This window comes from Ammodytes marinus (genome assembly GCF_949987685.1).
Source record: "Ammodytes marinus genome assembly, chromosome: 12".
Classification (NCBI taxonomy): domain Eukaryota; kingdom Metazoa; phylum Chordata; class Actinopteri; order Uranoscopiformes; family Ammodytidae; genus Ammodytes; species Ammodytes marinus.
In genome coordinates, this window is record NC_137216.1 from 16,409,524 (window position 1) to 16,421,518 (window position 11,995).

At 44.3% G+C, this 11,995-nt stretch overlaps 1 protein-coding gene across 6 annotated transcripts in view; it reads left to right on the forward strand.

Moving 5' to 3' along the window:
- pkp4 (plakophilin 4) overlaps positions 1–11,995 on the forward strand; it is an 80,852-nt gene that overhangs the window by 66,648 nt on the left and 2,209 nt on the right. For all 6 annotated transcript variants that reach the window (XM_080038582.1, XM_080038580.1, XM_080038581.1 and 3 more), the window contains 10 exons: positions 4,940–5,123; positions 5,760–5,877; positions 6,567–6,758; positions 7,076–7,249; positions 7,575–7,725; positions 8,798–8,990; positions 9,412–9,496; positions 9,912–10,029; positions 10,166–10,306; positions 11,133–11,197. In XM_080038582.1, coding sequence (XP_079894708.1) covers positions 4,940–5,123; positions 5,760–5,877; positions 6,567–6,758; positions 7,076–7,249; positions 7,575–7,725; positions 8,798–8,990; positions 9,412–9,496; positions 9,912–10,029; positions 10,166–10,306; positions 11,133–11,197 — 1,421 coding nt within the window. The remainder of the gene's footprint in view (positions 1–4,939; positions 5,124–5,759; positions 5,878–6,566; positions 6,759–7,075; positions 7,250–7,574; positions 7,726–8,797; positions 8,991–9,411; positions 9,497–9,911; positions 10,030–10,165; positions 10,307–11,132; positions 11,198–11,995) is intronic.

Consider the following 11,995-nt stretch of genomic DNA (forward strand, 5'->3'; position numbering starts at 1 on the left):
AACGGTCCTTTGACAGTCTGCTTGTCAGTCTCGTCCTGTTGCATTGGACTGTGCATGTTGTATCTGTGTGTTGTCCAGGCCCTGCAAACAGGATATAAATCCATGTTGTGTAGGATCAGGGCGGAGCACTACATAAAATAACCAAGCCAAGACATTTGGTTCCTGGGTGGCTGAGTCAGCTGTTTACACTCCAGCCCCCGCTCCAACATGGGCTCAGGTTTCAGTCCAGTGGTCGCCCGGAGGAAAAACAATACATGCACGAGTAGGAACAAAACACTTTTGTAGCATTTGTGTGTCGTCTGGGGGGAGATTGTCTTCTGTTTCATTTAAGTATATGTTTACTTTGCTTAACACATATCAAAGGAGAAGATAATTGTGCTTGTGGCAATGCACAATTAGGTGCACATGAGTAAATGGCTGAAACCCACAATAACTCTTTCCTTCTCCCTTTTGTTTACATTTCAAAAGATTGTATCGCCCAATCGCAGTCTCTATTGTGAGCCCCGTTTAAGTTTTTCCCTTCATTTGTTAGCCTTAAGGCCAGGACACACCAGTCCGACTACCCGAAAATGGAGACTGCCGATTCAGGGAGCTCCAGTCTTCCCGTCACGGCCGAAAAAGTGCAAAGAACACACCAAACCGACTGCTGACTTTCCGCACGCTCTGCGCTTGCGCGGGACGTAATGTCTCCATAACAGCAGGCGGCGCTAATCTGTATTGTGGCCTGAAAAAATACGGAAGCCGGAAATGATGGGACGGCTCTCTAGACCATAAAAATAGATAGAAATACGTATTTATATTTATGGACCATAAAGAGCACCATTTTTAGCAGAGAGTGTCGAGCAGTCAACAAGGGTTGATGCATGTGAGTACTCGCTGAACGAAACAAACAAACAAACACATTAAAACGATGGCTAACTGTTGTTAGCTGTTTGTGCTACCCGCCTCACTTCCGGGCTTCACTTTGAACATGTTCAATGTTCAGCCGATTGAACATGTTCAATCGGCTCAAAAGAAGCCCGACGACATCTACGACGACCGATTTCACGGCACACACCAAACAGATTCGTGTCCCCGCCCCCTCCCGACTCTACGACGGCGATTATCGGGCTGGTGTGTCCTGGCCTTCAGAGCCTGCTGAAGCTAATTGCTAGCACAGGCCCCGGGATGGAGAGCAATTAGAAAAGGTCAGCAGTGCTGCATCACCTCAAGTTAATTACAGCTGATGATAACAATCCCCAGGAAGAGCTTTCGGCTGGATGACGAGAGCGTCCCACACCATAGAGGAGCAGACAGACATAACTTACTAACCAGCATCACCTTTCTACTATGAAGCGTTTTGTGGGCAATTTGATTTATAAATATGTTATGACAGAGGAAGCTTAAAAAGCTTTAGGGCTGCTAGTTGTGTCACTGGCTCCGTCTGGACTCCCCTGGGAGGTCCAGGTGTCGCCTTTGCTTCATTAGAACTCAAGAACAGGCCACCCCCTGCTCTAGGTTAGAGGTCATGTTGTGGAGACGCACTTAGCGATCTCAGCTTCTTTACCTGCCTCGTCTGCCAGCAGCTGTTGTGTTTATTGCTGTGTCCTCAGACAGCCCCGGACAAACCCTTATCTTGGCTTTACTCCACACACTACTACACTCTAAATGCTTTTGGTTTTGAGCTTTTGGTCATTGTCTTCCCGCTGTGCTATTATCATCTGTAACTACACTGCAGTCATACTGCTAACCCGTATTGTCTTTGTTTCTGTCATTTTTATTTATTATGGGTTCTTTTCATTCACTAAAAGGCACAAACTTTTCATTGTGGTGTGGAGATTTCGAGTAGCAGCGAGTGCTGCTATTTTGGTACTTAAGTTGATGCTGTTTGAGAACACGCCAGATGTAATTGCATTTTGAGTCATAGCTGCACCTAATCAAAAATATGCATTTCCCTAACTATTTAACTGTTTTAATTGTTTTTATCAGCTTGTCAGACTAACACTACTTTGAAGAAGTTATCTGCACACACAACAGAGTAGCATAAACACAGAGAGACCGGGTTGCTAATTCTTGGCATCGATTGCTGCGTTTGTTTTGTTTGGGAACAGAAACTGAGGAGGTTAAGGACTTTTGATCAAATGAATAATGAGAAACTAAATTTGAAATAAATCCAGTTACAGCCGTAAGCAGAAATGGGCTGGCCTTCCCTGGATGAGGGAGAAAATTTGAAACGCCCACTGAGCTCAAAAGTACACACCAAGCTGCTTGTCTGAGCTTTAGTCGATGCAGCATTGACGTGAAGTTTCCAGCCCAACTCCCAAAAATTGAAAGATTAACAAATGGTGCGTTTTTCTCGATGATCAGCAGCTTTTCGCATATTGGAGTAAATTCCACCCAGTTACAGCACCTGGCAAAGTCCATGGCTTTGCTGACCAGTGGTTTAAGGGACATGGATTGTCAGATTTTCTTGTGTTTGTCTAGCAGAGAAATGGTTGCGGGTTGTGATTAGCCTCCTTTTGCACAATTACTGGAAACATTGGACTAGCTGCTAGCATTGAGTCATCTCAAGTTAAAAATGCTCTGTGGTAAATGTACCTATGGGGGGGGAAAGCAGATGTTGGTGGATAGCTTACAGTTCACACAGTAACATGTTAAATAAGGACATCTTTGAAGTGGCTGGTTATATTGGGTTATCTGCAGTATATGCCATATTATGAAAAAAAAATGTGCACTGGATTTATTAGTTTTTGCTCTAAAGCAAAGTGGTGACATTATAGATTTTCTACATGGTTAACCGGTGAGTGTTTTGCGGATTAAGGGCAAATGTCCATCATGTTTACAGTTCAGTAAGTTATTGGATCAATGCTTCAGAAGCTGTTTCTGACCAGCTTCATATTTTTTCTCTTTTTCTGTATCGAACCTCTCCCTCCCTCTCTCAGTTTCCTTGTGCTCTCTGGAGTGTAGCTCTGGATAGGCTATCGGCCCTGGTGTCAGTACTGTATTTACATTGGAGCAGAGTTTCAAAGCAAGGCCAAGGCACCTGAGAACATGCCACTGAGCAGAGAACATGATCTGGGACTCTGGTCACACGCTCTTTGATTTCTCCGGCAGGCCGCCTCCACAGAACCAGTCTGAAATCCTGTAGAGAATATTTATTTCCACACATTGATATTAGAGTGGGCGTGGAGGAACTTGCCAGAGGGGATGGATTACGGCTCAACAAACAAAAGTACCAGGGGAAGTTGGTCAGCAGGCGTGAGAGTTTATGCGACATCACCACTGCATTAGTGGCCCTATTTCAGGGAAATCCTTGTGTGTCTGAGTATCCCGTGAGAAAGGCAAACACGAGCCGGAATGTGCTTACCCAATGAGCAGGGCTTGACCACCACTTAAGGATTTGATTGAAATGTATCCCACTGCTGCCCGAGTAGAGCAAAGACCTTATCCCTACCGATGCTAGAGGTTTTGGGCATGCAGCCCTACACATCGCCTGCAAGCTCTGATAAGAAACCTGTGTGCTGCATGTTAAAATTCCATAGCAAAGCCTCACTTAATAAGCTCTCATTTTTGTCTTTATCTACTCAAAGTAAAAATGAAATGATTAACGTTCACTTAAGGATACAAATGGGTTTGAAGGCACTTTGATGTAGTGTTAATAGGGCTAATGGTAACAGAAATTATGTTGATTAAGTGACTGGACGAGACACTGCTTTTCCAAACAATACAGATAGCTTTCTATGTAGCTTCTTGCCAGCAATGTGTCTGAATCAGGCTCCTGGGCCATATTATAGACCATTATCGTCTCCATTGGTTCAATTAGAGAGACGGGAAACAGCGTGCTGAGAGGAAATAAACAGTGAGGTTAAAAAAAAAATCAGGAAAGCCGAATATTTTTTTTTACCTCTCCCAGTTCAAGGTCCAGGTACACACATACAGAGATCAATGCAATAGCTTGCACTGGTCTGTTGGTCATGTCATTTGTACTGCATTTACAAACCAAGGTTAAAAGTTGGATTGCAAGAATGAACACAAACATAAGAAGTCACAGAGCAATCATACTGTATGTGTGGACCACTCATTCATACAATGTACTGTATATGGCACATACACTTTTTAGTGCAATTTTTAGCATTATCTGTGTATTCAACCCTGCATCTTTTAAAGATTTCCAGCTTGTGCAGCATGTATCCTCCTTCAAGGTTGCCGGTGCCCTGCAGCAGTCAGCCTGTGCCTTAGTATAAGCCTAGCAGCAAGAGGCAAATAATTAGAAGAACATGCTACATGTTGGCTAATCCTCGACAGATGCAGCATCAAAGGCTGCCAGGACTGTTCATGATCATCAGTGGGTACCGAAAGTATTTTGAATTGAGGAAAACGATGGCATAATTTCTAAAGCTTTTACATAATTTATATTTCATTTCAAGTGACTGAGCCTTTGCCATAAGAATCTCCTCCCCATCCTCTCTCTTCTTCTTTTTTCTCATTTCGAGGCAAATGATCTTCGCCCGAGGATATTCTGCCTAGAAGAAATTTGATCTTAATGTCTGATGCCTTGCTGCTAGAGCTGTTGTTTCATTTGGGAAGAAAAATATTTCCACTTGGGTTCTGTGGGAGCGTACATAATGTGTGTGTGTGTTGGTGTGTGTGTGTGTGTGTGTGTGTGTGTGTGTGTGTGTGTGTGTGTGTGTGTGTGTGTGTGTGTGTGTGTGTGTGTGTGTGTGTGTGTGTGTGTGTGTGTGTGTGTGTGTGTGTGTGTGTGTGTGTGTTGGTGTATGTGTGTGTGTTTGCGGACACGCGCCGGGCTATTAAAAGCCCAAGTTGTTGGCCGGGTATCTCTGTTGGGTTACCCTAACTGCACGTGACAGCTGACACAACCCCCGGAGGTCCACATGCCTGTGTCTCAATTCCTGTGTTGTGTGTGTGTGTGTGTGTGTGTGTGCCGGGGTTGTCTCTACAGGGGTGCTGTGGAACCTGTCGTCATGTGACGCCGTCAAGATGACAATCATTCGGGACGCCTTAACGACTCTGACCAACACTGTGATCATCCCTCACTCCGGATGGAGCAGCTCCACCTTCGATGACGACCACAAGCTCAAGTTCCACTCGTCTCTGGTGCTGAGGAACACCACGGGCTGTTTGAGGTAAACCACCTGATGAACACACTTGGCACTAGCTCCCCACGGTGGACAATTGACGCTATTGCATCTAGTGTGCAGGGTGAGCTCATACCCCATCATCATTTCATAGATTATTACTGTGACTCATGTGATATTTTCTCCAGAGGCTTCTTCCTTTGAAGACATTCTGCTGCAATTGGAGTTCAGCCTTTAATTGGTGACAGCCAATTGTGTGTGTGTGTGTGTGTGTGTGTGTGTGTGTGTGTGTGTGTGTGTGTGTGTGTGTGTGTGTGTGTGTGTGTGTGTGTGTGTGTGTGTGTGTGTGTGTGTGTGTGTGTGTGTGCCTGTCTCTTTGCAAACAACACATAGACTTGGTTGTTTGTTATTGTGAGGCAAGCACACTTAGTTAGTTCCTTATTTACTCAGTAACGTGCCATAACGACTCGAGTCACACCACACACACTCTCATACCTTCTGATATGTTTTGTGAGGTTAGAGAGACTCACAATACACACTCATTTGGGACACACACACACACACACACACACACACACACACACACACACACACACACATCATCTTCTCATTTATTTGTTTGTGTAGCAAAAGCCCCAAATCAAAGGCCTAATTTGTGTGTGTGATGTCCTTTTTTTTTTAAAGGAACCTGAGTTCTGCAGGGGAGGAGGCCAGAAAACAGATGCGCACTTGTGAAGGCCTGGTTGACTCACTACTCTACATCATTAAAGCCTGTGTAAACACCTCTGACTTCGACAGCAAGGTACGCACTAAGACAACCCAACACACACACACACAGAAACGTACACAATGAGCCAAGAGGAAAACATGCTTCCTTCCACAAGAGGCTCTGGAGAAAAATCCTATTTAATCCTGTTTTAATTGTTGTATTGCCTGTGTCTAAATCACCCTCACAGCATTCTGCAGCAACAGTTGTGTCTACCTTATGGCACAATCCATGTAGTATGCACAACATTCAAAGTCTGAAAGACTATCTAATTTACCTTGTTCACAGTTTTTATTATTAGCATTTTTCTATGGTAGCAGTACAATTTAAATCAGATCTCTCAGACATGAATCTGTGCCCTGTAAAAGACATTTTAAAAAAAGGTCAAGTGGCTCATCGGTAATGTGGAGAGTGTATCCCCTGGGAACTGGGCCCCCTTCATTTAGTCAAACATATACTCATTGACATTCTGCGATGCAAGGCCTGTTCAGAACTCAAACAGCGTGGAATTAAATCCATTTACTCTGGTCCGGATACCCTTTTCAAACAGAAGACCCTTGGGTTCCATAACTAATTGATTTGTAACACAGCAAGTAGCTGGCCTGGGTGCCACACACTGCCTGGTAGATACTGTATATTGTTGCTTTTGTCATGGTGATTTAGAGAGCCGCTGCTATAACGACCCACCCCTTTCTCCCCTCTCTCTGTCTCTCTCTTGCCATCAGATTGTGGAAAACTGTATTTGCACTCTAAGAAACCTGTCATATCGTCTGGAGCTTGAGATCCCACCAGCCCGAATGATAGGGGGGCAGGAGCTGGACGGCTTACTGGCCAGCGAGTCGCCCAGTAAAGAGGCAGATTCCAGCTGCTGGGGCAAGAAGAAAAAGAAGAAAAAAAAGAGCTTTCAGGAAGACTCGGTGAGCAAGGCGCTCAGAACATTATTTAAATCAGCAGAAGTTTGCATTGTGCGCATTTATTCAGAATCTATGTCAAGGTTAATGGAACCTTAAATACTACAGCATATATACCACACATAAAAAACACGTAGTCCTGTGCGACATTATGAAAGAAAGAAAAATCTTTAGAATGTAACTATGTTGTATGATGCTACAATATGATATGGCTTCAAGAATGTTGTTGTTTTGCACACAAATGATGTTAATATATGAAAAGAAAAAGATGATTATCAGAACCTGTACTTAGCCTGACTAAACACTGTGTATTTATCGTTTAGTGGGACGGTGTGGGACCCATCCCCGGCTTCTCCAAGTCTCCCAAGGGGGCAGAGATGCTGTGGCACCCTTCAGTGGTTAAGCCTTACCTGACTCTGCTGGCTGAGAGCTCCAATCCCGCCACCCTGGAGGGCGCAGCTGGGTCCCTGCAGAACCTGTCAGCCGGCAACTGGAAGGTACAACCGCAACAAATGTTTGTGCATCGGTGTGCACACAAACAAATACAAACGTTCCTCATTTCTTTCTTTATATACCTTTAAATCTGACACCCTAGGAGACAGAACATCCATTCAACTGGTTAAAAATTGATTTAAGGGCTCACCGGCTTGACTGACATAGAAAGCAGCTGAGAGCATTTTTACACTCGGAATCACACATGCTGAAATGCACATCTCAAGACCATCTGTTTCCCTGTGTGACGTCTTGACCCTTTTGAAGGTATAAATGTCTTCTGTGTGTGTGTGTGTGTGTGTGTGTGTGTGTGTGTGTGTGTGCGTACAGTTTGCAGCATACATTCGTGCAGCAGTGCGTAAAGAGAAGGGACTGCCAATCCTAGTGGAGCTGCTGCGGATGGATAACGACAGGGTGGTGTGTTCGGTCGCCACTGCTCTGAGAAACATGGCGCTGGATGTCAGGAACAAGGAGCTCATAGGTCAGGAGTCATCCATCACACTAACTAACATTTCAGACTTTCATGGATTCAGATTGGTTGAACCGGATGAATTAATGAATGAATGAATGATTTTATTTGACCATTTTGATATGAAAACATGAACAGCACACATTAAAATACATAAAATAGCCAGGGATAGACACAAAAAAGCCCGACGGCTTATTTCCATTGTGGTCCCTGTAACACAATGATACGCAAGCATGACAATACTACTGTTCTTACCTTGGCTTTGCTCAAGTTAACAAGATCAGCCATGTTGTAAAGGAGTTTAGTTTAGCTACGTACAGTACAAGCATAAACATGAATAAATTAATGTGCATAACAAATACTTGCTCTCTGCTGAGTAAGGAAAGATATAGGTACGAGAAGGTGTATACAGTATATAGAGCCTACAGTACAGTAGCACTATATATTATTACATCCCGTTTATTGCTTTGGATAATGTACCTGACAGCAGGTTCTTTTGATTAAAGGGCATTTTTCGAGCTCTTTTTGTTCCATAAAACAGTCTCATTTTCTGAAACACAAGTTTTTATGTGCTCTCCCTGTGGAATTAATGAGGAGTTCCAGTTCCAGCAATGCAGGGCTGGTTCAGCCTGTGGGTGATGCAGAGGGGGGAGGAGTTGCAGTGTTGGTTTAAGGTGCATTAAGTCGTGTGAGTGTGTGTGTGTGTGTGTGTGTGTGTGTGTGTGTGTGTGTGTGTGTGTGTGCTGCACGTATTCAGGTCCTTCATCTGGGCTGCTCTGCTGAAGTAGAGATAGGGGAAACAATCCCTTTTTTTACACCAGGATGAACACACTCTGACGTCCTTGCGCTGATAACGCAATGTCATTTAGGAAAACTGCCTACCTCACTGCAGTCTCAAGCTAAATTTAATATTTCATTCATGACATACAAAGAGCCAAATGTAGTTTAGGTTACTTTAGTAAAAAGAAAATGCTATTAATGTCTGTATGTATGGATTATACAGGATTCTGCTGACAGACTTGCTGTATAAGTGTATCATAACATGTTAGCTAAGCACGTCTCAATTCCCTTCCTCTCCTCTCAGGGAAGTATGCCATGAGGGACCTGGTCAATCGTCTCCCTGGGGGAAACACCACCCTGCTGACGGACGAGACGGTGGCGGCCATCTGCTGCACCCTGCACGAGGTCACCAGCAAAAACATGGAGAACGCCAAGGCCCTGGCCGACACGGGCGGCATCGAGAAGCTGGTCAACATCACCAAGGGCAGAGGAGACAGGTGTGTTAACAGCAGCGCATTTTTTCACAATGCTTTTAGGGCCGGTGTGTTAGAATACACTACTCGGCTGCACAGACTGTCCTGGACATCGGAAGAGTATGAGTTCTACACAAACACAACCACTTTTAAGCGCGAGCACACACACACACACACACACACACACACTGAAATACTTGGAGAAGGAGAAGCCATAGCCAAAGGGAAGGTGGTTTTGTGTGCATTGGGGTTTTGAAATGTCCCAGTGGAATGATGGAACAGCAGCTATTTCTAGCCTGCTATATATTCTGTGATGTTCCTTGTTGAAACACACTGAGGACACTGTCTTCTTTCAATCACACTCTGTGCTGAAATATTTACCGTGCTATTGAAAAATGAGGCTAAAGTGATTCTCAAAAACACATGTTCACGTCTGTTTTTCCAGGTACTCCATGAAGGTGGTTAAATCAGCAGCTCAGGTGATGAACACACTGTGGCAATACAGGGATCTGCGTACCATCTATAAAAAAGTAAGACCATTGGGATTGATTACAATTTTCATGGAATATGATTATGATGGTCACCAGCCTAATTATGTTTGTACACAATAGATTGATTAACTTGATTTGCAAAGATTGACGGTTTAACTTTAAGAAATGTATTTGTGAAATGTTGTAATATTTTTACATCTGTATAACATGTTTGGATTTTAAATGAAAAAAAGAGAAGTGTTTATCACTATAGGGCAAAAAGGTTTTCAAAACAATTATAATAACAGTAACTGTGCCTTTTTTAATAATATGGGCTTAGTGTGGACCATGCTGCAAAGGAATTTCTCAAATGTTCCCTATGTGACCACAGAAGTTACCACATGAGAGTTTAACCACACGCAGCGTTGTTCTAGTTATTCAAACCAGCGCGTTTCCTCTCTGTTTGTCCTAACAGGATGGATGGAACCAAAACCATTTCCTCACTCCTGTGTCAACACTAGAACGGGACAGGTTCAAGTCTCAGCCCACCCTCCCCAGCAGCACCATTCAGATGTCCCCAGTCAACCACCCTGGTAGGCTATAGCTTGCTACAGACACACAGACCCCGCCAGATGAAAATAGAAACCACCAGTGGAACAGGAAAACCTCTGGAATTTAATGTTAAAATGTTTTTTCTTCCTTTTCTTTTTTTTCCCTCCCTCTTTGCAGCTGCCAGTGCCACGTCGTCTCCTGCCATGCTTGGCATCAAAGAGCATAGAGACACAATCAGAGATTATCAGAGAGCACAGTCAACTATGCAATTTTATAATTACCAAGGGGACAACAGTATCCACAAAAAACAGTATACAGGTATTCAAACTATCCACACATGTCATCTGAAAGCTATTGAAAGTGCCTACAGCTTGCATATCAAGGCTTTAAAATCCTTTTCCAACAGTATCCTCTATTGGCACCAGACTGTAATCACAGGCTGCCCTCAGGTCCTCTCTGTGCTGGGCATTATCTCTTTTATCCCTCATAACTCTGCAAGCAGATTCCATGGCCACAGTCTTGTCTCCCTGCCAAGACAGCCCTCTGTTATGGTCCACCACCAAAGCCTGCCAGCCCTGAGACAGTCAGTCAGTCTAATCCAGTACACTTCCGAGCTGTTTTTTGAGTCTGCACAGCGCTAAAGTGAACTGGCCAGCCAGTGGTGGACACTCAATGGTGCTATTGTTAGCAGGCCCTAGTCCCAGCACGCAGACATGGGGCAGTGAGTGGGTACCCAGACATACTACAGACCAGACGAGAGCTCTCGCCTGCCTACGCTGGTTGGCAGGAGCAAAGAGAATGAGTGGAGGGAGGAGGAGGGGGTGTGCAAGAGTAAACACGCTTCAACAGTCCATGCATTACAAAGGGAAGTGGAGATTGAGTTCCGAGGATTCCACAAGTTGGACGAAAATATACCCGTCCCATGGGCTGTGTAAACAACAGGACAGCGGTAGCCAACTCTTATTATTTGGTGTTATTTCTCTCCCCAGCACAGCCTAGCACTTCTTGATCCAGCTCTATCTAAATACAGACATGGCCCACAGAGGGGGAGGGGGGGGGGGTGTTGTGCAGACATGTTCACTGATATAAAATGAAGTGTTTTTGCATCAAGTCCCACTGAATGGCTCTTTTTCTCTTTTTCCAGGGTCTGGAAAGCCTTCTCCATATTACTTATCATCGCCCACAAGAGAGGAGCCCAGAAGAACACAGGTGAATATAATCAGTCTGAATCAATGTTTGGTTTCTACTTCACAGGCTCTGAGTTCTTATCTGCTCTCAATTGTGTTCGCTCTTATTCAACCCTGCCATGGCAGCCAACCAGATTATTTCCAGACTACAAACCTACTCTGTATGCAAATTTACTTTGTTTATTTTGCCTTCGTTGTGCAGAATATTTTAATGTGTTTATTCTTATGTACACACTGTTTTAGTTATGTGTAGTTTATTACTGGTATAGATGACACGGCACCCTTCTGACAGTTACATAACATAGTAGCATCAGTGTAATCACATAAAACATATTCAGGGGATGTAAAGAGTGGCCTGCGCATCCAGATTGAGTAATCACTCTCACATCGTTACTGTGCTTCAGGTCTTGGTGGACAGGTCAGACAATTTGGCACGTTCACACTCAGAAGCTAATCGGTATTGGAGCCACAATATTTAAATGTTGGTAGCAGTTTACATGGATCAAAAACACCTCCTTGAAGAACTATTGTTGTTTTTTGGGAATTGATTGATGACATCAATACGTGGCCCGTGTTTGAGATCACTCCACCGCAGCAGTGTATAAACCTGGCGGGGACAACCAGCTCTTCCGCCCCGCTCCACTAACACAAAGAGACTGACAAGTATTCCGCTGCGGATAAATGGTACTGCTGGGAATGACCCAGCACATCAGCCATTGTCTGAGCCAGAGTGAATGTGACTGCTGGGATTGGGATGGCCTGTGCACGTCTCGGGCAACCTGTCACTGTGGGACACGTCCATGTGTGCCCATCCAGATAC